General features: G+C 43.9%; 2 protein-coding genes across 5 annotated transcripts in view; one reads left to right on the top strand and one right to left on the bottom strand.

Annotated features, from left to right (window-relative positions):
- Nucleotides 1–20527, bottom strand: part of iftap (intraflagellar transport associated protein) — a 100780-nt gene extending 80253 nt beyond the window's left edge. For all 4 annotated transcript variants that reach the window (XM_070899657.1, XM_070899654.1, XM_070899655.1 and 1 more), the window contains exon 1: nucleotides 20456–20527. The gene's annotated coding sequence lies outside the window, so the exon portion shown is untranslated. The remainder of the gene's footprint in view (nucleotides 1–20455) is intronic.
- A 669-nt stretch (nucleotides 20528–21196) lies between these two features.
- Nucleotides 21197–26689, top strand: rag2 (recombination activating gene 2). Its single transcript, XM_070898626.1, has 2 exons — nucleotides 21197–21238; nucleotides 25103–26689. Exon 2 carries the CDS (start codon nucleotides 25130–25132, stop codon nucleotides 26687–26689), a length of 1560 nt encoding a protein of 519 aa, XP_070754727.1. The 5' UTR covers nucleotides 21197–21238; nucleotides 25103–25129.
- The last annotated feature ends 539 nt before the right edge of the window (nucleotides 26690–27228 follow it).

Raw genomic sequence — 27228 nt, 5'->3', positions numbered from 1 at the left:
GGAAGGAGACGGGGGGGAGGGAAGGAGACGGGGGGGAGGGAAGGAGACGGGGGGGGAGGGAAGGAGACGGGGGGGAGGGAAGGAGACGGGGGGGAGGGAAGGAGACGGGGGGGAGGGAAGGAGACGGGGGGGAGGGAAGGAGACGGGGGGAGGGAAGGAGAGGGGGGGAGGGAAGGAGACGGGGGGGGAGGGAAGGAGACGGGGGGGAGGGAAGGAGACGGGGGGGAGGGAAGGAGACGGGGGAGGGAAAGGAGAGGGGGGGAGGGAGGGAAGGAGAGGGGGGGAGGGAGGGAAGGAGAGGGGGGGGAGGGAGGGAAGGAGAGGGGGGAGGGAGGGTAGGAGAGGGGGGGGAGGGAGGGAAGGAGAGGGGGGGGGAGGGAGGGAAGGAGAGGGGGGGGGAGGGAGGGAAGGAGAGGGGGGGGGAGGGAGGGAAGGAGAGGGTGGAGGGAGGGAAGGAGAGGGGGGGAGGGAGGGAAGGAGAGGGGGGGAGGGAGGGAAGGAGAGGGGGGGAGGGAGGGAAGGAGAGGGGGGGAGGGAGGGAAGGAGAGGGGGGGAGGGAGGGAAGGAGAGGGGGAAGGGAGGGAAGGAGAGGGGGGAGGGAGGGAAGGAGAGGGGGGAGGGAGGGAAGGAGAGGGGGGAGGGAGGGAAGGAGAGGGGGGGAGGGAGGGAGGGAGGGGAGGGAAGGGGGAGAGGGGGGGAAGGAGGGAAGGAGAGGGGGGGAAGGAGGGAAGGAGGGGGGGGGAGGGAGGGAAGGAGAGGGGGGAGGGAGGGAAGGAGAGGGGGAGGAGGGAGGGAAGGAGAGGGGGGAGGGAGGGAAGGAGAGGGGGGGGAGGGAGGGAAGGAGAGGGGGGGAGAGAGGGAAGGAGGAGGGGGTGGAGGGAGAGAGGGAAGGAGAGGGGGTGGAGGGAGAGAGGGAAGGAGAGGGGGTGGAGGGAGGAGGGAAGGAGAGGGGGTGGAGGGAGAGGAAGGAGAGGGGGGGGGAGGGAGGAGAGAGGGGGGGGAGGGAGGGAAGGGAGAGAAGGAGGCTGAACGGCCGGGCCCAAGACCTCGGGCTGGATTTACAGGTAGGTGGCGTCGGGTCTCGGGGGAGAGTCGCGGAGGTCCGGGTCGGGTCGGGTGGGAGGAGCCTTATTCACGCAGCCCTAGTGAGGCCATTCGACCAGGGCTAGGGGCTGCGTGCTTCGGGCCCCGCCCACTGTAGCGCGCATGTGCAGAGGTCCCGCCACTGTTTTCAGCGCAGGGACCTGGCTCCGCCCCCTACAGCTCGTGCTGCGCCCCGCCCGGCTCCAGAGGACCTGCAGGGAGCCGGAGAATAGGTATGGTTTTTTTTAGGCGCACTTTCTGGAGCGAAAAACGGGCGTCCAGGTCCGAGCTGCGCCGTTTTAGGCGCGGCCCAAAACTTGGGCCCAAAGAGAGGGAAATAAAGATTGCATTCAGTGAGAGAGAAAAATGAGACTAAAAGGAAAAGCAAGAAAATTTAAAATTTGACATTTTTAAAATCTCTAACAACAATTCACTTGCTGAAGGACTGAGACTCCACACTTTTGTTCACTTTCTGGGCCAGTGAGGTTGATTGGCAGTCATTAACAATTATCATGTTGTTAAAAGGGTACTTATGCTATCATTTACAAGACAACTTTCTGTGGCGGGTGTAATGGCCAATTAATGAGCAAATGCAGCAACTTCATGGAACTCACGGGGAGGTTAGAACATAAGAACATAAGAAATAGGAGCAGGAGTCGGCCATTTGGCCCTTCGAGCCTACTCCGCCATTTAATATGATCATGGCTGATTCGATCATGGACTCAGGTCCACTTCCCTGCCCGATCCCCATAACCCCTTAAGAGCAAGATGCCGTTCTCATGAAGCTAACGGCAGAGTGGCGCAAATCATCGAATAATTGGTGGCAATTCGCAATTCACGGGGTATCTCTTCCTCGCCACAGGTTGCTAGCGCACAGGCACATTAATAACGCCGTGCGTCATTCACACGCCGTTATTTTTTTCAGCAAATTCTGGTCCAATTAATCCAAAACGAACTGACCGACTCTCCTCCCATAGCCCTGTGTCTTCCTCTGCTTGAAATGTTGAGCTACCCTTCTCTTAAAAGATGCAATGCACTCTACCTCAGCCAATCCCTTTAGTGTAGTATTCCAAGCTCCAACAACCCATCTGGGTAAAGTATTTACTCCTCTATTCTCTCTTTATTCTCAGTGACAATTTTAAATTGATGGTCTCTCATCACTGACTCCTCGCCAGAGGAAATAGTATTTCCTCATAAATCCTCAAGTTTAAAAAAAAAACTCAATTAAATCTCAGCTTAGCCTTCTCCATTCCAATGGAAATAGTAACAGTACCTCAAATCTTTTCTCATAATTGTAGTTTTGTATCCCTGGTATCATCCCATGTTGTGCACTTTTTATGACTTTTATATTCTTTCTATAATAATCTGTCCAGTGTTGCACACAATACACCAACCCCAACCATTGCCTTGTACGAGCTTATCATCACTTCTTTGCTCTTGTGCTCTATGACCCAAGATGCCATTTTGGCTTGATCCACTTATACTTGCAAGGAAATATGTGCTTGCAACCCTCTGAAGTCTCTGCTCCTCCATTCCCTTCAGCATCTTTCTATTCTGTTTATACTCTCATTCCTTTTTATTTTCAAATAAATTACCTCACACTTCTCCATATCAAATTGCATCTGCCACCTCTCTTTCTTCCTGAAGTCTTTTACAATCTTCCGTGCTGTTTGCCAAACTCCCTACTTTTATGTCATCAGCAAATTTTAATATCATGCTCCATTTGCCCAGGTTCAAGAACAGAGAACCCAGCCTTGACCACTGAAGTATACCATTTCCAGCCCTTCTCCAATCTGAACAACTATTAACGCTAACCCTTTCTTTCCTTTCTGAATATTCCAACTTAATATTCATTCTGCTACATTTTCTTACACCTGAATTTTTGTGACAAATGTTTTCTTAGACACCTTATTGAATGAATGCCTTCTGAAACCTGCATTTCTGCATTTCCTGCATTCCCTTTATTTATACAATCAGTTATTTCTTCACAATGCTATTAACCCTAACCACGACTTGCTTTTAACAAAGAATTAGCATGCCTTGGAAGCCAACATTGTAAAATGAATCCACATATTAGTACACTTACCTAAACAACCTTGCAGAGCCCAAATTTCTTCCTCGCCTTCCATTTTTACCTGCAGTTACAGGACAATTTTAAACTCACCACCAGCTCCTTAAGAGCTGCTGTCATAGATAATCTGTCCCTTACCCTGTGGTGATCCCATTGAACACTAAGATGACCGAATATTTCGTATGATGAGCTGACCTCACATTACAACTTGCACCTGAACAGCAATGATCCTAGCATTGCTGAATCAGGATTCCATTTTCTGTCTCAATGAGAATGACATCCAATTACCTGATAAAAACATAAAGACAAGCTATAAACATACTAATCTAAATCTCCAGAGAAGAGTTTAATTGTGATGAATGAAACAGGGCACAGAGGCTCTTTTCTTTCTGTGGTTTGAACTGTCAACTCCCTTTCTTGGAAGAGCTCTTCATGCAGTAACAACCACAAAAAAATGTAACATTTGGCAAAGTATAATATAAAGAATGTAAAACAGTCAGGGAGAGGCAGTGTACATCCTTTTTCGCCATAACATTACAGAATAATGAGAATTCTATTTCTCAAACTAATATTTGAAAGTGATCAGTTCACTAAATACTGGACATTCAAAACATGAGATTCAAAATTGTGTATTTCTTCGTATTTGTAGGTAAGTTTGTGATAATTCACAGAAGCAATCTCACTATAGTGTCAAGTCAAACATTTTCACTGCAGCAGCATGGAGCTCTGAACATACTTTGAACAAAGCCAGACTGGACTAGAAACAACAGCCAGTAAGGACTGGATTACCACCATGAGATCATCCCAACTTTGCTTTGGACAAGAATTGAAGCATGTTCATTCTTATAACTGAATTAGAGAGACAACTTTCTTTTAAAAATTTAACCATCATCTGTTCTGAATTACTGTAAACAAATCCTCAGGAAAGAAAAACAGGTAAGCAATTTAAAGTATCTTTACCTTTGTTTCTTCTTTTACCTTTGAACTATAGGGTGAGTGTTTGGACCACTGCATCTATGCCAGCTCTTTAGTGGAGCAAGCCACTGCCCTTCTCTCTCTCCACAGCTCTGTATCTTCATCTGCTTCAATAGTTTATCAACTCTTCCTTTAAAGTATAAAATGGCCTATGTCACAACTACTCCCTGTGACAAAGCATTCCGTGTTCCAACAACATTCTGCAGAAAACCATTTCTTCTAACCTCTCTCCTCACTCTATTAACAACGGTTTTAAATTGTTGACTCCTCATCACTGACTCCCCAACCAGAGGAAATAGGGACCAACTTTCTTCCTCTTCGAGAGCCGAACAGACTCAACGCATCTGTCATTACAAAGGAGGATGCAAATTTCCTGCCCTAGGTGCAGTCACAGCGCAACCCAACCCATGGTTGAATCCTAAGCCTAAAACCTGTGCACTAAACAGGAGTGAAACTGCAAACCTGAGTGGCCTTGGGTGGCGAGGGCTTGAAGGAAATTTCATATCTACAGCAACATCTTAGGACTGTTCCCGAGAACCCCATGAACTTATAAACCCTAGGGTTTAGGAGAATCTTGAAGCAGGCTCTTGTGCCAGGCTTCTTCAGACACCTCTCCACTGGTGTGGCCAATGATCATAGGCAGAAGAAACGAAGGCCAAGAGTGCTCCCTCCCACCTCGTTAAAATGGTGTCACTGGGCCTGTACCTACTCCAAGTGCTGATGTTCTTTCCGGACACTCGGAAAATCCTGCGAGATGCAAGGCAGGATTCAATGGGCAACATTCATGCTTTAGCTTGCACTTAACATCGGATGCTACCTGTACCAATTAAAATTGGGTGCATCTATTACAAGCAGGCAGGACATAAAGAAGATTCTTGTTGAACATATCAAAAACTTCTTGATTCATCTGGAATTATTAGGGCCAAGTTTTGGCCTGAGTTGCTCCTGTTTTTTTGGAGCAACTGGTTTAGAATGGAGTATCTTAGAAATTGCAATTCTCGGCAAATAGTTTGCTCCAGTTCTAGTCAGTTAGAACAGTTTCAGTTTGGAACAGATTTTTTTTTTCAAAAGGGGGCGTGTCCGGCAACTTACGCCCGTTTTGAAAGTTTACGCAGTGAAAACTTATCCAAACTAACTTAGAATGGAGTAAGTGTAGATTTTTGTACGCTCAGAAAAACCTTGCCTGCACTTAGAAAATCAGGCGTAGGGAATGGGGGAGTGGGGGGGGGGGTTTAAAGGGAAGTTTACAAACATTAAACACTTCAGTTTTACAAATAAAGAGCCATCATCAATAATAAATGATAAATACATCAATAAATCAACCAATAAATCAATCCAAAAAAATTAATTAAAAAATTTTAAAAATTAAAAAATCAATAAATAAAAAAATTTCTACTCGCTGACTGTAGCACCGGGAGCCCTCCAACAGCGTGCTGGGACGGGGGGCCCCCCCAGTGTGTGTCTCTCTCTCTCGCTGTCTGTCTGTGTGTCTCTCTCTCACTCTGTCGGTCAGTGTCTCTCTCTCTGTCCGTCAGTGTCTATGTGTTTCTGACAGCGAGGGGGGGGCAGGGGGAGAGGTAGGGGTGGGGAGGAGGAGGAGAGGGAGGGGGAGGAGAGGGAGGGGGGGAGGAGGAGGGAGAGGAAAAGCGAGGAGAGGGAGGGGAGGAGAGGAAGGGGAGGGCGGAGAGGAAGGGGAGGGCGGAGAGGAAGGGGAGGGCGGAGAGGAGGAGGAGGGAGGGCGGGGCGGAGAGGAGGAGGGAGGGCGGGGCGGAGAGGAGGAGGGAGGGCGGGGCGGAGAGGGATGGGGGGGGAGGGGGGGGGGGAGAGAGAGGGGGGAGAGGAGAGGGGGGGAGAGGAGAGGGGGGGAGAGGAGAGGAGGGGGGGTGGGAGGGACGGAGGGGGAGAGGAGAGGGAGGGCGGAAGGGAGGGAGGGGGAGAGGGAGGGAGGGGGAGAGGAGAGGGAGGAGGCTGAACAGGCCCGGCTGATGTGAAGAAGCCGGGCCCAAGACTTCGGGCGGGGCCGCCCCCAGCAAGGTAGGCGTCCGGGGGTCGCCGGAGCTGGGGGGGCTCGTTGGAGCGGGAGCGGGAGCGGGAGCTGGGGGGGGGGGGGGGGGGGGGCTCATCGGGGCGGGGGCGGGAGCGGGAGCTGGGGGGGGGGGGGGGTCGTCAGGGCAGGAGCGGGGGGGGAGGGGTCGTCGGAGCGGGAGCTGTGGGGGGGGGGGGGCGGCCAGAGTGGCAGCTGGCGGGGGGGGGGGCGGGAGGAGGTGGGGGGTTGAGAGAGCCAGTGGAGCCAGAGCAGGTGCTGGACCAGGGAGGTGCAGCCTGATCCTCACAGCCCCAGTGAGGCCATTCGGCCAGGGCTAGGTGCTGCATGCTTCGGGCCCCTCCCACACAGTTTCGGGCGCCTGGAGCTACTGCACATGCGCGCCCACTGTAGCGCGCCTGTGCAGAGGTCCCGGTACTGATTTCAGTGCAGGGACCTAGCTCCGCCCCTCACAGCTCGTGCTGCGCTGCGCCGCGCCGAGCTGCAAAGGACCTGCAGGGACCCGGAGAATGTGCAGTTATTTTTTTGGCGCACTTTCGGGCGCGAAAAACGGGGGTCCAGGTTACCCCTTTGATCCTGACTAGGTCTGGGCTTCAGATGAGCAAGTTTCCCCTCACTAAGCCATGGGGTAGAGAATTCCAAAGATTCATAACCCTTTGAGGGAAGAAATTCCTCCATATCTAAAACGAAGTCTATTTACTTAGCAACAACAAATCAAACAAAGCCTATTTACAGAGTCTATTTAAAAAGAGTCTCTACGAACCGCAGCAAACAGAACTGATGACAAACTCCTCAACTTCTCCAGATAAAAGCAAGGTGCGGCCCAAAACTTGGGCCCATTATTAGTATTCAATTATTTAAATAATTTATGAGGGAAACCAACTCTAAGTGAATTTAGAGTACACTCAAGGTTTCATATGCAGCCTTGCAGCTCCAATACACTGGCCCTGTTTGTGCTGACATTCTACAATTGTATATGGACTGTCACTTCCAATCATTATAAGAGGTTATTACAAATTTCAGGTCTGCCTTAGATATTCTTTTGGGCACAATGGTAATGGTCACTCCCATAATCGATCAGTTCTTCGACATTCAGACCGTTATCTAACTTCCTGATAGCATAACCTGGGGGTGAAACAAGGGAACTCCCGTAAGATAAGAACTAGATATTGTGTCTTTCATACGTGCTCTCACATACACTTCGCCGATCTTTTTGAAGGTAGACTAAAATAATTTGGTAAAACAAGCCAAGATATGAATCATTAAACTGCTTTATTTTACATATACCGTAGCAAGTGAACATATAGAGCGACAAATATAATAAAATCTCACACTGATACAACTAACTACAGAAACCACCTCAAGAACAAGAAAAATAATTTTAAAATGCCACAATCTGCATAATAATGGACTTGCTTAATTTTCTTAGTTACCCCTTTGATCCTGACTAGGTCTGGGCTTCAGATGAGCAAGTTTCCCCTCACTAAGCCATGGGGTAGAGAATTCCAAAGATTCATAACCCTTTGAGGGAAGAAATTCCTCCATATCTAAAACGAAGTCTATTTACTTAGCAACAACAAATCAAACAAAGCCTATTTACAGAGTCTATTTAAAAAGAGTCTCTACGAACCGCAGCAAACAGAACTGATGACAAACTCCTCAACTTCTCCAGATAAAAGCAAGGTGATTTCTCCAGAAAAATGCAGTGAGTGGAGGATAATTACATGTTACAAATTGATTATTTCTCCAGAAAAAATGCAGTGAGTGGAGAGTAGTTACAGAATACAAATTATGTGCATAAAATCAATCCCAGTCACTTACAGCAGTGTTGTCTCCAGGCCTGATTGAAGGGGGAATTACCCATTCATCTCCATTCTGGCCGGGAATAGTAGTGCCATTATATGCAGCCTATTTGCACTCAACTAGCCAATTTGCACATATTGAGCTCAATTTTGCCCGACCCCTTTTTTCGATGCACTTACGTTGTGCGCTGACTTTGCACACTGGAAACGGCGCCCCATCCTGACCGCTCTTCCGAGTCCCCAGAGTCCCAGCGTGGCGTGCATTGTGAAATGGGGGGCTAAGCAACAGACTAGTGCCGAAAACAGTGCCGGCACTTGCGCGCATGCACAGTGAAGTCTGCGCGCATGTTCCTGCCCTCCCAGCGTGTCCTGCGGGCTGTGAGCAGGACCCAATGCTCGCAGCCCCTATCCCCGGTCAAAGGGACGCTCCAGTCTCGCCGCATCCTATCCCCGGCCGAGTGACCTCCCGCACTAGCCGACCGGCCCGCTGAGTTCCCAGGCCGAGGTAGGACTTCAATTTTATTTTTTATTTATTGGTTGTGCTTGAGTGTTTTGATTTGGGGGGGCGGGGGAGGAGAGTTTTGGGGGTTGAGTGGGAGAAAGAGTATTTTGGGGGTGGGGGGAGAAAGAGTTTTGGGGGGGCAGAGTGTTTTGATGGGGGGGGAGGAGAAAGAGTGTTTTGATGGGGGGGGAACTTTAAAAAAAAACTTGATTCTGGCATAAAGATAGGACTTCTATTTTTTATTTGTTTTGATTGATTGCTTATACTTTTTATGCTTTGTTTAGTGCTTTGTAAGTCTTGGTGCTTTAAATGCACTAACCTGCACCGATTTCTTAACTGCCCGCAAGGTTTTTCAGAGCTGGCCACATACGCTGACCTAAGTCGATTTGGAGTAAGTTTTAGCTGGCCAAAGTGGCATAAATGGCCAAAACTGGCGTAAGTGTCTGGGAACGACCCCTTTTGAAAAAAAAAACTGAACTAAAAAAAATCGTACCTAACTGACTTTGGAGCAAATTTTGGGGGGGAAAATGGCATTTTTAAACTTACGCCAGAAAAAACAACTTACTCCAAAAAATTTATGCAAGTCATGGCCAAAATTGGGCCCACTGACTGGTTAAGCACTAACAAATTTGTCTAACAAAGCATAGTGACTATTTCTATGCAAAACAAGCCAAAAATGTTGCCATCAGAAGTCCCAATTTATGTCTGCAGTCATTCTATGAATATCCACAACAGCAGAGCAGGTCTCCAGTTGTCCTGGTTAACCCTTGCCACTGGATAAAGGCCTAGCTCTGTCAAGCCTGTGTGGTGGCTGGTGTGCAGCTGTCACCACACGTTAAAAAAATCCACGCACAGGCATCTTGCACCCCCTCAATTGGAGTTCAGGACTGGAACATCGGGAACTTCATTGAAACATCTGTGAACTCTTGTGGAAGCAAGTCATCCTCATTCAAGGGACCGCCTATGATGATCCACGACGCATAAACAGTACAATGTTTTTGAGGACTAATCCCAAGCCTCGTCTATTATCTATTTTACCACTATGTTGAGTTGTCAACTGAACATCTGTTAATGTCTGGTTACTGAAAAATATTAGTGTGCATTTGCATTGTAACACAGATATAATAGCTAAAATAGTCACCCAACAATCACATATTGACAACTTCATATAAACAGAGCTACTGTCTTCAATATACAACACAATAGGGTCATTTTTTTAGAATTTGTTTTACTAGAACCCACATTAAATTAGGGTAGAGTTTCTACTTTGGGCACAATTGGGTAATTGCAGCCACAACCTGCTCCAAATTACGCTGGTTATGGTACAATTAAAGTTTCTGGTAGAATTAATTTGCATAATCACAAACATATTAGGCCAAAAATTTGGGCCTCGCCGGGTCTGTACGAAGTGCACATGGACCCAGCGAGGCCTCGCAAACGCTGGTTTTCGGGGCGCGATGCGCATGCGCCGAAAACCGGCTTTTCCGATCTGTTCTTATGTTCTTATGTATTCGAGGCATAACTAAGACTGTCTACTTCCACCCCCGTAACAACGCCTGTATCTGACCTTGCCTCAGCTCATCCAATTCTGAACCCCTCATCCATGCCTTTGTTACCTCGAGACTTGACTATTCCAACACACTCCTGGCTGGCCTCCCACGTTCTACCCTACGTGAACTTGAGATCATCCTAAACTCGGCTGCCCGTGTCCTTATTCACACCAAGTCTCGTTCATCCATTACTCCTGTGCTCGCTGACCTTCATTGGCTCCCGGTAAAACAACGCCTCGATTTCAAAATTCTCATCCTTGTTTTCAAATCCTCCATAGCCTCACACCTCCCTATCTCTGTAATCTCCTCCAGCCCCACAACCCACCCTCCATCTCTGAGATAGCTGTATTCCTCTAATTCGGCACTGTTGAGCATGCCTGATTATAATCGCTCAACCAATGGTGGCCATGCCTTCTGTTCTCTGGGCCCTCAGCTTTGGAACTCTCTCCCTAAACCTCTCTGCCTCTTGACCTCTCTTTCCTCCTTTAAGATGCTCCTTAAAATCTACTTCTTTAACCAAATTTTGGTCAACTGCCCTAATTTCTCATGTGGCTCGGTGTCAAATTTTTTGTCTTATAATACTCCTGTGAATGATGTGGGACATTTTACTTAGTTAAAGGCACTATAGAAATACAAGTTGTTGTTGTTGAACCATTTAATAGCTTAATTCATGTACACTAGACAGCTTCTGAACAAATTAAATATTTTTTGAAATGAAAAAACTTTTAAAAGTGCCTGTGCCAGTTTTGTGGGTGGGGCCTGATCCAGGCAAATTGAATCTTAAACCAGTGTAAAAGGTCGCAGAAAACACAAACATAAGTGGTTTGAGGCGAAACTCTCATTTAAAATTCCTCAATTATTTTGCACAGGTTTGTCTAATTCCGCCTGGATTGCACTGATATTACTGGCGTAAACAAGTGGAAACTCTACCCCTAATGTTTTATCCCCAGTCTTAATTTAAAATTAGATTAAAAGAGAACTAACCATGGGAATTTACTTTGAAGGATTTCATAACCTTTTGGGAGGAAGCAAATGTTAATAAAATACTTATGATTAGATATTACAGATATACAGTAATGTATGCATAGATGTATTGGTTATCTTGCACAGTAAGAACATACCACGTCATTGCTGCATCTGTTGTGCACCAGCCGTCAGACAGTTACTCTCATCAGGGAAGTGCTTGGTACCGTCTGCACCCAGCTGTAAACTCTCTCAAAAATCTCCTACGCTGCCTGTATACTACGTATTTCTAATTCTACAAGCAAGTTCCGTCTCTTAAAGTGCTTTGTACTGTACTGGTAATATTGTTTGAAGAAACTGATTAGAATTCAACACTAGATTGATATTAGAGGTAAGGATGCACTACTGTCACAGTAGTTGATCCAGCTAATAGCAAACCTGTATGTAAAAAGATTATTTGCAGTATTTAATGTAGTACAACTGTTTTCAAATAAGGTTCTTGTCGTTGACTGATTTACCACAGCCTTTTGAAGAGTAGCAAACTTTTGCTGAGTGATAGCCAGAGGTTATTATATTCAGAACCAGTCTCTGCATAGTTAATTTACTGTTAATCTAGAAAAATATGAAATATGCTTTGATTGACATAATTTTATCCATTAATGTTGTGGTTAAACAGAAAAAAAACTTTGCTAATAATGTTATCATGTTATACATTCGAGAAGGAACAAACTAATAAGAAAATCAGATTACTAAAGCAATTACAGGTATCATAAGTTGTCATGATCCAGAAAATTGAGCTGAAGAAAAATGTCATGTCCTATGCAGGCGATTAAAGCTAATGCTCATATTAGTGGTACAGGGTATATATACTATATCTCTACATCTAAAATAACAATATTTTGTACAGTCTTTACAGTAGAGGACACTAACAATATTCCAACAGTGGATAGTCAAGGGGCTATCGGAGGGGAAGAATTTAACACAATCACAATCACTAATGAGGTGGTACTCAGTAAGATAATGGGACTAAAGACAGATATAAATCCCCTGGACCTGATGGTTTGCATCCTAGAGTCTTAAGAGAAGTAGCGGCAGGGATTGTGGATGCATTGGTTGTAATTTACCAAAATTTCCTGGATTCTGGGGAGGTCCCAGCAGATTGGAAAACTACAAATGTAACGCCCCTATACAAAAAAGGAGGCAGACAAAAAGCAGGAAACTATAGACCAGTTAGCCGAACATCTGTGGTTGGGAAAATGTTGGAGTCCATTATTAAAGAAGCAGTAGCAGGACATTTGGATAAGCAAAATTCGGTCAGGCAGAGTCAGCATGGATTTATGAAGGGGAAGTCAAGTTTGACAAATTTGCTGGAGTTCCTTGAGGATGTAATGAACAGGGTGGATAAAGGGGAACCAGTGAATGTGGTGTATTTGGACTTCCAGAAGGCATGTGACAAGATGCCACATAAAAGGTTATGCACAAGATAAAAGTTCACGGGGTTGGGGGCAATATATTAGTATGGATAGAGGATTGGCTAACTAACAGAGAACAGAGAGTCAGGATAAATGGTTCATTCTCTGATCGGCAACCTGTAACTAGTGGGGTGCCGCAGGGATCAGTGCCGGGACCCCAACTATTTACAATCTACATTAACGACTTGGAAGAAGGGACTGAGTGTAACGTAGCCAAGTTTGCTGACGATACAAAGATGGGAGGAAAAGCAATTTGTGAGAACGATACAAAAAATCTGCAAAAGGACATAGACAGGCTAAGTGAGTGGGCAAAAATTTGGCAGATTGAGTGTAATGTTGGAAAGTGTGAGGTCATGCACTTTGGCAGAAAAAAATCAAAGAGCAAATTATTATTTAAATAGAGAAAGATTGCAAAGTGCCACAGTACAGCGGGACCTGGGGGTACTTGTGCATGAAACACAAAAGGTTAGTAAGCAAATGATCAGGACGGCCAATGGTATCTTGGCCTTTATTACAAAGGGGTTGGAGTATAAAAGCAGGGCAGTCTTGCTACAGCTATACAAGGTATTGGTGAGGCTACACCTGGAATACTGCATGCAGTTTTGGTTTCTATATTTACGAAAGGATATACTTGCTTTGCAGGCAGTTCAGAGAAGGTTCACTAGGTTGATTCCGGGGATGAGGGGGTTGACTTATGAGGAAAGGTTGAGTAGGCTGGGCCTCTACTCATTGGAATTCAGAAGAATGAGAGGTGATCTTATCGAAATGTATAAGATTATGAGGGGGCTTGACAAGGTGGATGCAGAGAGGATGTTTCGACTGATGGGGGAGACTAGAACTAGAGGGCATGATCTTAGAATAAGGGGCCGCCCATTTAAAACAGATGAGGAGGAATTTCTTCTCTCAGAGGGTTGTAAATCTGTGGAATTCGCTGCCTCAGAGAGCTGTGGAAGCTGGGACATTGAATAAATTTAAGACAGAAAGAGAGTTTGTACAGGGCCTTGGTGAGGCCCCACCTGGAATGCTGTATTCAGTTTTGGTCTCCTAATCTGAGGAAGGACGTTCTTGCTATTGAGGGAGTGCAGCGAAGGTTTACCAGACTGATTCCTGGGATGGCAGGACTGACATATGAGGAGAGACTGGATCGACTGGGCCTGTATTCACTGGAGTTTAGAAGGATGAGAGGGGATCTCATAGAAACATAAAATTCTGACGGGACTGGACAGGTTAGATGCAGGAAGAATGTTCCCGATGTTGGGGAAGTTCAGAATCAGGGGACATAGTCTTAGGATAAGGGGTAAGCCATTTAGGACTGAAATGAGGAGGAACTTCTTCACTCAGAGAGTTGTTAACCTATGGAATTCCTTGCCGCAGAGAGTTGTTGATGCCAGTTCATTGGATATATTCAAGAGGGAGTTAGATTTGGCCCTTGTGGCTAAAGGGATCAAGGGGTATGGAGAGAAAGCAGGAAAGGGGTACTGAAGGAATGGTCAGCCATGATTTTATTGAATGGTGGTGAAGGCTCGAAGAGCCAGATGGCCTACTCCTGCACCTATTTTTTATGTTTCTATGTAAATGATAAGGGGATAAAGGGTTATGGGGAGCAAGCAGGGAAGTGGAGCTGAGTCCATGAACGGATCAGCCATGATCTTATTGAATGGCGGAGCAGGCTCGAGGGGCCATATGGCGCACTCCTGTTTCTATTTCTTATGTTCTTATGTTAACAGTGAAAATCTCAGTGCCCTACTAATATACAATTATGTTATAAATACCAATCAAGTGCAACTTCTATAACAAAGGATGATAAGGCAGTCAACAAAATGGATCGGAGATACTATAACTTGGTAACCAATCTACTCTAGTTTGATTCAAAAGAAAACTGGAATTAGAAAAGATATAGATTAAAAACCGATAATATTTCACAGCTGCCATTTTATTGGAGGATAGCTAAGGTAATGTGAAATACATCTAGTGCAGAGGGAAGAGAGAAAAGGTGAACTGAAATAGATTTAACATGGACTATGGAAAGTGGCAAGCAACCACTTTTTTACCTGGATTGTGAGAATACAAGTTTGATTTCTTATTTAAATTTGGTGATACCATATCCTCTATTGTTTTTAAAACACTATAATGCAATAAGACACTGTCATTCAGTTACCTTGTAACCTGCTTAGGTCAGTCTAGGAACTAATATTTTGAATTTAATCTCTTGATATAGTTTTGTGGCTATCTCAGAATTTTAATCCAAAACCTATTAAAATGATAGCTATAATTTTCACCCTGACAAGTTAGCATATTAGAGGATCTAAGTGATGCCCACCCATGATCAAGGCTGGGCTCAGACATGAAGAATGGTCACGAGGGTGAGGTACCAGAGGGTTGCTGGCCCATGTGAAACTGTACTCCAACTTGAATCCCTGAGGAGGGGAAAAACAAAGAAAAAAACTGGAGGAGGAACAGGGAGAGAGAGCCCACAAACTAACCAGTTTATATTAAGACTACAGTTATCGACTATTACAATATAAGACTATTAGATATCGGTTAGTTTTCTTTTTTTTTAAAAAAGCAAAAATCTAAAGTTTTCATGCATAGAGTAACCAAGGTCCCAAACGCTCAGTATACAAAACCAAACCAGTTATAAATTTGGGCAAAGATTGCTGTAAGCATGAATATAATTTTAACATTAAATTTTAGCTAGTACCTGTACTTAGCTGAAAGGGAACCATTACTTTTTTAATATCAAATCTGCCTTAGTCATCATTAACTATGAATTAAAATCAATTTCTATATTGCTCTGCATACGGTCTCCATATTTTTCCATGTTCACGTCTCTTCAGTCATGGACATTCAACACTGACAAATAGTTGCAATTAGCACTGAAAGCTCAGCTAAAACCACTGGATAGAACATCAACTACTGAAATTTAAATCATTTAAAAAATATATTTCCTTAGATCATCTCAACTGCAGTCATTTCTCTTCTGTTGACTCAGCTTTGAAGTAACACTCATGTCAGGTGTCATTCTGTACAATTACTATACAGCTGCAGCATAAGTCAACTTCACTCAAAACCAACATACATGAATTATGTAGAAAACCATTTGCAAAGCCCACTTTAACTCATTATAAAGTTAGCTGACAGCAAAAGGTCTACCCAAGTACCAAAAGCTGCTTGTGCATCACAATGCAACTGTGCCTGAAGAGCATTTTTAAGTATTTACATGTACTATATGGTTACTGCTGTTTTGTATTATATCAATCAAGTGCCAATAACAAGGGGCAACACGGAGTGCTTACACACTAAACATAGACTGACAGAAGAAATGGGATAGACACTACATGATCCACTGCATATAATTACTAAAGAAAAACATTAAGATCAGCTGTTTTCTGTCCCCACTTCAAACTACTGAAGGATTTAATTGTGGTAAACAGCTAAAATCAAAATTAATAAAAGCTGAAACCTGAAAGCATAACTGATTTTCTGGATAGTTAGATCCTCTGGATCCAAATATTAAAACTATGACAGCAGCACTGTGCAGAGAAAGTGCCTAACCACAGCCACTTGGAGGAATTGGTTGGGGAATAAATGTTGGCCTGGATACTGGAAGAACATCCCTGCTCTTCTTCAAATAGTACAATGGGATCTTTTATGTCCACTTGAGAGGGTAAATGGGCCTATGGTTTAAAATGTCATCCGAAAGACGACACCTTTGACAGTGCAGTACTCCCTCAGTACTATGTTGAAGTGCCAGCCTAGGTTAGGTGCTCAAGTCTCTGGAGTGGGACTTGAACCCACAACTTTCTGACTCAGAGATGAGAGTACTACAACTGAGCCAAACCTGACAGCTAATAAAGAAAGTACACATAGAAAGAAATGCCAAACTACCCAATTCACCAATAAGTCGTTAAAAAATCCTGTAGATTTCCTCATCATTTGCTTTTGCATACTAATGTTAAAGAACAGCTGCTCAATTAAGAACAGCAACATTTCAGGTTTTACAACAATACTGTTGTTTTTAAAATCTGTAAATAGATTTAAAGAGATGTTTAAAACATTGTACTCCTGGGATAAGACTAATTACTTAAAAAGTAGCCCAAATCCTCTCATTATACATTATTTATGTAACAAGTTTTTTTCCATGTTTGTAATCACATTCAGAATATCAAGGATTAGCATGGGAATCATTTTCTCCTATTCAGTGATTACCATGGAGGACCAAATTCCCATTATTTAATATGCTGATTATGTTCAGTCGAAACATTTGCTGTAAAATTGAAGAATTTCCATCTAAATTCCATATTCAAAATAAATTCTAGAAACAGGTATATACAATTTGAGAAATTATAGAGACATGGTATCGTCAGATTTACTGAACAAACGAGAACAGGTGCTGCAGTCAAGGTTTCTTAAAGCAAACCGGATGCTTTAGAAGAATGGTTTCAATACAAACAAAACCTGAAAGTCAGATTACTCAGCAGTACAGGTGGCCCAGTGGTTAACACCATTTCTTTCTGCAACAAGTGCCTCGAGGACCATGTTTCAATGACCTGTGTTTTAGGAGAAAACTTAGATTCACTTTCTTAAGAAATGTGTTTTTCCATACGTGTACCAAGCCCAAGGGCAACAACAGCAATATTAGGATTCGGAAGGGAAAATTAAATGCCGGTGACAAAAATGTATTTGCAAAATGTTATAGATGGACAAATTAAATTCGTAGAGTAGGCTAGGACAATTAGAAAGGAAAAACTTTTTATGGCAGAGAAACTAAATGATTACTTTGCTCTGTTTTCACAGAAAAATGTAGCAGTAGAGATGAAAAGGTACCAGAGGAAGATAGATAAGGTAGTGTTGAAAAAATAGTGTAACTCTAAAGTGGAAAACACACAGGGCCCTGATGGCATGTATCCTTGAATGTATCGGGAAGTCAGAGAGGAAACAACAGAGGCTCTGATCACAGTCTTCCAAACATCTAAGGATATTTGGTTGTGCCGAAGGACAGGAGTATTCACAATGTAATACACATGTTCAAAAGGTAAGAAAGGGATAAACTAGATAACTATAGACCAGTCTGCCTAACAGTAGATGGGGTAAGCTTCGACTTGCCATGAAAACAAGATAGAATACTAACCTAGAAAGACAGATTTGTGAAAAGCAAGTCATATCTGACAAATTAAATCAAGTGGTGTGGGGAAATAATAGTGTATTGATAGAGAAATTGCAGCGGATGGGGATTTTCAAAGGAATTTGATCATCATAGGCAGTCCCTCTTAAAATGAGTCCTTAGGTGGCTGAACAGTCCAATAAGAGACTTCTAGATAAGATTAAGGCACATGGTGTTGAAGGGAATGTGACCACATGCATAAGATGGGACAGAAAACAAAGTCATGGTTAATGTTTTTTTTTTGACTGGGGATTTAAGAGTGATGTGCATTGGTCTGTAATGCATAGAGGCATGTCATCAATTTCCAACATTAAAATTGGAAGCATGGTTAACCTTGGAAAGATCTATGTCCTGGAAAGGGCTTCAGGTGGACAAAGACTGGTTAGTAAACTGAATAGATTTATGTCCAGTGGGCTTCTACAAGGTTCAGTACTACGTCCCTTGCTTTTTGTGGTATATATATATCATTGATTTAAACTTCAATGTAGGGTTTGATTAAGAAGTTTGCAGATGACTCAAAATTTGGCCATATGGTTGATAATGAAGAAGAAAGTTGTAGACTGCAGGAAGATATCAATGAACCGGTCAGGTGAGCAGAACAGTGGCAAATGGTATTCAATCCGGAGAAGTGTGCGGTAATGCATTTGGGGAGGATTAACAAGGCAAGGGAATACATGGTAGGACACTGAGAAATGTAGAGGATCAGAGGGACCTTGGAGTACATGTCCACAGATCCCTGAAGGTCGCAGGCCAGGTAGATAAGGTAATTAAGAAGGTATAAGAACATAAGAAATAAGAGCAGGAGAAGGCCATGTGGCCCCTCGAGCCTGCTCCGCCATTTAATACGATCATGGCTAATCCGATGATGGAGTCAGGTCCACTTCCCCATCCGCTCCTCATAACCCCTTATTCCCTTATCGTTTAAGAAACTGTCCATCTCTGTCTTAAGTTTATTCAATGACCAAGCTTCCACAGCTCTTTGAGGCAGCGAATTCCACAGATTTACAACCCTCAGAGAAGAAATTCCTCATCTCAGTTTTAAATGGGAGTCCCCTTATTCTAAGATTATGCCCTCTAGTTCTAGTCTCCCCTATCAGTGGAAACATCCTCTCTGCATCCACCTCGTCAAGCCCTCTCATAATGTTATACATTTCGATAAGATCACCTCTCATTCTTCTGAATTCCAATGAGTAGAGGCCCAACCTACTCAACCTTTCCTCATACGTCAACCCCCTCATCTCCGGAATCAACCTAGTGAACCCTCTCTGAACTGCCTCCAAAGCAAGTATATCCTTTCTTAAATATGGAAACCAAAACTGTACGCAGTATTCCACTAATACCCTGTATAACTGTAGCAAGACTGCCCTGCTTTTATACTCCATCCCCTTTGCAATAAAGGCCAAGATTCCATTGGTCTTCCTGATCACTTGCTGTACCTGCATACTAACCTTTTGTGTTTCATGCACCAGGACCCCCAGGTCCCGCTGTACTGCAGCACTTTGCAATCTTTCTCCATTTAAATAATAACTTGCTCCTTGATTTTTTTTCTGCCAAAGTGCATAACCTCACACTTTCCAACATTATACTCAGTATACAGAATACTTGCCTTTATTAGCCGAGGCATAGAAACCAAGAGCAGGAAGGTTATGCTTGAACTGTATAAAACACTAATTAGGCCACAGCTAGAGTACTGTGTGCAGTTCTGGTCACCACATTACAGGAAAGATGTGATTGTATTAGAGAGGGTACAGAGGTAATTTACTAGGATGTTGCCTAGACTGGAGAATTTTAGTTATGAGGAAAGATTGGATAGGATGGGTTTGTTTTCTTTGGAACAGAGGAAGCTGAGGAGAGACTTCAGGTGTATAAAACTATGAGGGGCCTAGATAGAGTAGATAAGAAGGATCTATTTCGCTTAGCAGTGGGGTCAACAATCAAGTGGTATAGATTTAAAGTAATTGGTAGAGGGTTTAGAGAGGATTTGAGGGGAAATGTTCTCATCCCGAGGATGGTGGGGTCTGGAACAAAGGATGGTCGAGACAGAAACCATCACCACATTTAAAAAGTACTTGGATATGCACCTGAAGTGCTGTAACCTACAGGGCTACAGACCAAGAGCTGGAAAGTGGGATTAGGCTGGATAGCTCTTTGTCGAAGAGCGCGGACACGATGGGTTGAAATGGCCTCTTTTACGTGCTATAAATTTCTATCTATGAATGTTGGATGAAATCTAATATAGAGATATGTAAGGTGATACATGTTGGTAAAAAGAATAGACAGGATACATACATTAAATGGTAAAAAGTAAATAAATATTTGAAAAAGAAAAAAAAGATCCAGGGAAAGTGCAAGGAACTGAGAGGAACTGGATTTCTCTTTCAGAAAACCAGTACAGGCATAATTTTCCAAAAAAGCCTCCTTCTGTACAGTAAAATTATGATTCTACGATGATTCCTGGCTGATAGCGACCACATGGAGCTCACTGCAACCCACGGGATTTTTTGCAAAAAATTGAATCTGGGCTGGGTCATACCCTTTAACTGTGGCAGAGGCTCCTAGTCGGGTATGGTTCCACTAGCACCAGGTGCCCTCTGGTACTTATTCCAGGTGCCACTGTGCATGTGCGGGGTAGGCAGAGAGTGTGGGTGGGCACCCCAGGCCAGCCTGACACCCACGGGTGACTGTATTCCTGCAGGAGTTGCTGCAGGCGAGGGGTTTAAGATGGCACGGACCGCACTAAGTTACAGCTTGCTGTTAAGAACCAGTTGCTAGAATGTTAAATAGTTGTAGCGAGGTTCAGCACTGCCACTTCGATCAGGTTGTACTTACTGGGCTGACGCTGTCTTCAGCCTCGCTCCTTCTCCTGGTCCCTAGCAACGCCGAGCGTCCGGCGCTGCGCACGCTGGGAGTTGTAGTGCACACCCTCCCGCTGCCCAACAGGACCCGGGGAACTACAACTCCCGTAAAGCCAGGCGCCGCTTTCCTCCCATTGGAATTGGGCCCCCGAGGAAACATTCCCTACTGGCCTTGGTTCCCCAACCAAATGTGAGAGGGAGGGAGGGAAGCACATATGTCATGTAATTCTCCTATAACATCACATAGTCTTGAATATGTTATTATTAGCGCTCCCGAATAACTAATCCCACAAATATCGCGGCAGATACAGTTTAAAATGTGGTTTTGCTGTAAATTCAAATCCATAGTAAACAAGCCAGCTTTGAATAAGAGGATGAGCACTGTCATTGGTACACATTCATACACTGTCACTCTTACTCTTACTCATACATCAGCCTCCCCATTCTTACATATTACACACCAATCTATACTCTTACATATCGGTCCATATCGTGCTGGCAAAATAATGGGCAAATTCATCATCATGATCGTAGGCAGTCCCTCGGAATCGAGGAAGACTTGCTTCCACTCCTGAAGTGAGTTCTTTGGTGGCTGAACAATCCAATATGAGAGCCACAGTTCCTGTCACAGGTGGGACAGACATTCGTCGAGGGAAGAGTGGGTGGGACTGGTTTGCCGCACGCTCCTGCTGCCTGTTCACCGCCGTTATTGATGCGCAAATCATGAAGCTCGGTAACCAGAGGATACAGATTTAAGGTGATTGTCAAAAGAACCAGAGGCGACATGAGGAAACCTACATTTTATGCAGCGAGTTGTTGTGATCTGGAATGCACTGCCTGAAAGTGTGGTGGAAGCAGATGCAATAGTAACTTCCAAAAGGGAATTGGATAAATACTTGACGGGAAAAGTTTCAGGGCCACAGGTAAAGAGCTGGCACCGGCACAATGGGCTGAATAGTTTCCTTCTGTTCTGTATCATTCTATAATTCTAGGAGCAACTTCTTTACCCAAAGAATGTGGAACTTGCTACCACAAGGAGTAGTTGAGGCAAAAAGCATAATTCATTTAAAGGAAAACTAGATAAGCATGGGGGAGAAAGGAATAAAATGATATGCTAAAAGGATTAGTTGAAGTAAAGTGGGATGAGGCTCATGTGGAGCATAAAGGCTGACATAGAACAGTTGGGCCGAATGGCCTGCTTCTGGACTCTAAATTTGAGATAATTCTATATATATAAAATCAGCCAGCAAGTTCAGGCGAAGCGGAGATAGCCCATGAGTTGCGAATCGTCATGACGTGCTGGTCGATTTCTGCCATTTTTCTCGCACAGGCGGCAGCATGCCTTCAACCTCCCCATTATTTTTAAGAACTTTTTGGATTTGCACATTAACCTCAAATTAAACTCGCCACAGAAAGTTAGGGATAGTACTTAACAGCGTAAGTACCCTTATGTGATCATTGTTAATGCAATGCCACTCAACCTCTTCAGAGCTGTATGCAGTAAATAATCCTGGAGATTTAAAAAAAAATAATAATTTTTTTCTTTCTTTTCATTTCTGTCTCCTTTTTTCCTCTCTCACTTAATTCAATCTTTCTTTCCATCTCTATTTCTTTCTCTGTACCTGATTTGACTCTAATTCACCTTCCTTCTCCGTCATTTCTGTTTCTTTCTCAATCCTTAAATCTCATTGGTTAAGGAGATACACTGTTGGTACCGTCATTCACTAAAGTCCCAGATGCCCTGTTGCCCTCCTTGTGCCGTTATCAGCTCGCATTTACAGGGCAAAACATTTTCAAGCTGAAGGGTGCAGGAAAAAGTCTAACTAATGGCGCATGCAGTAAGATGCACTGCTCCAGCAAGGTTTGGGCCACTGTACACCAATCTTCCCATTGCTTGCATTTATATAGTGCCTTTAATGCAGGAAAACGTCCCAGGGCACTTCATAGGAGCACTATTAGAGAACAGATGATCATAAGCTTGGTCTAAGAGGTAGGTTTTAAGGAGCTTTGGTACTATATTGGCTGTGAAAGGCTATCGGGATGTCCTGAGGTCATGAAACACGATATATAAATGCAAGTCTTTCTTTCTTAAAGGAGGAGAGAGGTAGTGAGGCAGAGAGGTTTAGGAAGGAAATTCCAGAGCTTAGAGCCGAGACAGCTGAAGGCACGGCTGCCAATGTTGGGATAAAGGCAATTGGGGATTTACAAGACGCCAAAATTGGAGGAGTTAGAGTTCTCAGAGGGTTGTAGGTCTGAAGAAGGTTACAAAGATATGGAGAGGCTAGGCTATGGAGGGATTTAAACACCGGGATGAGATGTTGCAGAACCAGGAGCCAATATTGATCAGCGAGCACAGGGTGATGGATGAACTGGATGGACGTGGTGCGAGTTAGGTTTCAGGCAGCAAAGTTTTGGATGAGTTCAAGTTTACAGAGGGTGGAAGATGGAAAGCTGGCAAGGAGAGCATAGTCGAATCTGGAGGTAATTAAAGCATGGATGAGGGTTTCAGCAGCAGATGGGCTGTGGCTGGGGCGGAGAAGGGTGATATTAAGAGGTGGAAGTAAATGGTCTTGATAATAGAGAGGATATGGGATTGAAAGTTCAGCACAGGGTCAAATTGGACAATGAGGTTGCAAACAGTTTGATTCAGCCAAAGGCAGTGGCAAGAGATGGGGATGTAATCGGTGGCTAGGGAATGGAGTTTGTGGCAAGGGACTGAAGACAGTGGCTTTGGTCTTCCCACTGTTTAACTAGGGAAAATTGCAGCTTATCCAGGACTGGATGTCAGACAAGCAAACTGACAACACAGAGGTAGAGCAGGGGTTGAGAGGTGGTGTAGTGGTAGAGCTGGGTATTGTTAGCAAAATGTGAAACCTGATGCTATATCTTCGGATGATTTCGCCGAGGGACAGCACATTGATGAGGAAGAGGAGGTGGCCAAGAATAGAATAGATGCTTGGGGGACTTAGAGGCAATGGTGTGGGGCTGGACGAGAAACCATTGCTGGTGATTGGATAGTTAAGAGTGAAACCAAGTGAGGGCTGTCCCAATCAGTTGGGCAATGAAGGTGGGACGTTGGAGTAGGAGTGTGTAGTCAACCATGTCAGAGGTTACACAGTGGTCAAGAAGGGTGAGGAGGGACAATGTACCATGTCACAGTCACCGAATATGTCATTTGTGACTTTGATTGTAGCTGTATCAAGGCAGAAACTTGTAAAAATGAAGTTGCAGGAAAGGTGTGTACGCGCTTAAGAGGCGACAACACAGCATATGTTAAAGCAAAATCAATCTAAAGTTACAGGTTTTCTAGGAATGCTACTTTTAGACTTAAATCACTGTTTATTGCTAAAAGTTGATTTTTTTTCAAATTGCAGTCGACAAGTGAACCTAGAAATTCGATAAACCATAGCTGCTTTGCAGGCGCGAAACGGGCACCTAAGACTCCAATGTGGCAGGCTCCTCCCAGCTCCACATTAAACCCACAGGCTGCTGCTGGGCTCCTCCTCCCGATTAGCTCCTTCCCTTTCCCGATCACTGCCTCCCCCTCTCTGAGTCACCCCCCTCCATCCTGAAAGCTTCCTCCCCTCCCCCGTTTGCCCCCCTCCCTCCCAATCAATTCTCCGCTCTCTACATTGCCCCCTCCACGATTCCTCTTGCCCCTCTCCTAGGACCTACCCGAGGACCGCTACCTACAACACAGCAGCCTGAAATTCAAATCCTCTTTGACTGCGAGCCTAGTGATGTCCAGCAGGGATCTGCAGCTCGTCAGCCTCATCTACCCATCCCGGTGCAGGGATTGTTTTCTGTACCCATTTCGCACTGGCCTGCTGCCGCAAGCCAATTTCTAGGCTGTAGTCGCCAGCTGATGCATGTTCAACCCATATCACGTGTAATGTATGCTCACAGGTTTGTAGAGCTGTTGCATTGCCAGTGGCTTAGCCAGTCATGTGATGTTCACAAGACTCAGTAAAACCCCAGTCAGTTGAGCCTAGGTGATCCACGATGAGATATGCAGTTGTGAGCCTAGTGGGTGATCGGGTAATGTGTAGTGTGATTGTTAAACCTTTGTTAATAAACCAACTGTGTTGCTATGAATTGTTAAGCAAAGAACCCATGAAGCAAATACATTACATCAGGATCTTTAATAACATGACTCTACAGTTTGAGAGTTTTATTGTCATTTTTACAACCCCCCACCCCCCCAACCCCCAATGTTCCAAAGAAAGAACAATACACAAAAACAGAAACATATCCTGAGGTGGAATTGAAAAGAACCAAAGTGGGCTGAATGAAGATTTATTGAAACTCACCTGCTGTAACAATGTTGGGAGCAATTACAGTTTGTGCATTACAAATAATTGACTTTGTTTTTAAATCAATGAACTGCAATGTGTTCAGCATTTAACAACGTAAAAGGATTTCATCAACCCAAAGTAATTGAATTTTGAAATATAAAAAGGTCATTTTTAATCGTTGACTTATCAGACAAATTATAGCCAAAAAGTAGCATTTATACACTATCAAAGAGTTGTAGAGTGGTTAGTTCTCCTTCATCTGTGATCATTAATTTTGCTTTAAATCTTTCATTTCTAATATTATTTTATATTTATTTTCCTTTCAGAAGTACTCTCTGCTTCCCACTGCAGCAATGTCCCTACAAATGGTTTCAGATAGCAGCAATACAGGCCTTATACGTCCGGGATTCTCCTTATTGAATTTTCATGGTGAAATCTTTCTTTTCGGCCAGAAAGGGTGGCCTAAAAGATCCTGCTGTACAGGTGTTTTTCTTCTTCATCTCAAAGATCACATTCTCAAACTGAAAGCCGTTTCATTCTCGTCTGACTCATGCTATCTTCCCCCGCTGCGTTGCCCTGCAATAACTCATTACTCAGATCCCTCAGAAACAAAGAGCCCGTTTTACCTCATTCACGGTGGGAGAGCTCCAAATAATGAATTGCACAATTTACTTTACCTCATGATGGTTGACAGCAATGTTGGTAACAAGAGAACATCCCTTCGTTGCATTGAAAAAAACTTAAAAGGAGATGTCCCCCAAGGAAGATACGGTCACACCATCAGTGTGATTCAGAGCAAGGGACAAACCACGTGTGTCTTGTTTGGGGGTAGATGTTACCGGCCTCCAGGGCAAAGAACCACAGAAAACTGGAACAGTGTAGAGGATTGTTTTCCACAGGTTTTTCTGATTGATATAAACACCGGCCATTGCACATCCCACATGCTTCCAGAAATAGAAGATGGGTTTTCATTCCATGTCTCCATTGCAAAAAATGACACTGTCTACATATTAGGTGGGCATTCCATTGAAACCAATCATCGCCCTACAAGATTGCTTAGTCTAAATGTTAATCTGTTAGGGAACTATCCAAGCGTAAACTGTGCAATACTGCAGGGTGGTATCTCTGTATCAAGTGCAATAGTGACCCAGACTGGTAAAGATGAATTCATAATTGTTGGTGGTTATGAATCCGACAGCCAGAAGCGAATGATTTGTAACACCATCATTTTGGAGAATGACAACATTCAGATTTTGGAAAAGGAGCCCCCAGCATGGGCCAATGATATTAAAGCAAGCAAAACCTGGTTTGGTAGTGACATGGGAAATAGTACAGTGTTAATCGGCATTCCTGGAGAAAACAAGCAAGATACAGCTGAGGCAAACTACTTCTATGTAGCAAATTTTGGACATTTAGAGGAAGAAAGCCAAGTTTCTGCCAGCCAGGAATCCTTTACTGATCCGGAGGAGTGCAGCACATTTGAAGATTCAGAAGAATTTCACTTTGAAGTGCAAGCTGATGGCTCTGATGATGTAGAGAACTTGGATAATGGTGATGAGGAAGGTTACTGGATTAAATGCAGTGCCACCTGTAATATGAATATCAACATCTGGGTGCCTTATTACTCCACAGAGCTCAATAAACCTGCTATGATCTTTTGCTCCAATGGAGGAGATAATGGGCACTGGGTACATGCCCAGTGCATGGATCTCTCAGAATCACAACTGATTCAGTTTTCTCAGGAGAACACAAAGTATTTTTGCAATGAGCATCATATTGACAGAGGAATTCAAACTCCACAGAAGAAAAAACAGATAAAGCGAACGCCAATAAAATCCCCGCGTAAGAAATCCCCAGCAATACTGAAAAGGACGCCAATGAAGAAGAGCTTTCTGAAGCGACTGTTTGATTGAAACTGCAAGATTTTCTGCAGTAATTCTAGACTTTGAAATGATTGACAATGCAACATTTTAGAATTTAACATTGGGGGTCATAGAAATATTTATGCATTCTAAAATCTAGCTTATTTTAGACTTATTATTGTACAAAGATATCAGACATCATTGTATGGATTATATACGCAGCATAAAACAAATAGTGGGTCAAAAGCCAACTCTGCATTAGCAATGTATTGCCTGCTTGCACCAAGCTTGAATTCTTTCTTGCTAAATAAAACTATGTTCATTTTCTTATTTAACAAAAGATCTAATAGAAATGCCATGTGGTCTAATGATGCTACTATGTTGTAAATTGCAGAAGATTCTCAGAATACAGTAGGCCAGTGTAAGACACATTTAAAGTGCAATAAACACTATTGTATAAACAGGAACCATCATTAAAAAGCCTACTGTGCAGAAACCGAGGAAGTTTGTTTGATCTGTAGCTATTTTGTCATTTTAGCTCCAATGATTCTTTGGTGTTACTGCTTTAAGTGTAACATTTGTTGCACAAA

Source organism: Pristiophorus japonicus, chromosome 14, assembly GCF_044704955.1.
Source record: "Pristiophorus japonicus isolate sPriJap1 chromosome 14, sPriJap1.hap1, whole genome shotgun sequence".
NCBI classification, from domain to species: Eukaryota; Metazoa; Chordata; class Chondrichthyes; family Pristiophoridae; genus Pristiophorus; species Pristiophorus japonicus.
Note: the sequence above shows the minus strand (reverse complement) of the source record. Positions and strands in the feature narration are given on the sequence as shown.

Bases quoted from the DNA above. Each gene is read 5' to 3' on its own strand.
- rag2 (XM_070898626.1), top strand. From the start codon at position 25,130: ATGTCCCTACAAATGGTTTCAGATAGCAGCAATACAGGCCTTATACGT.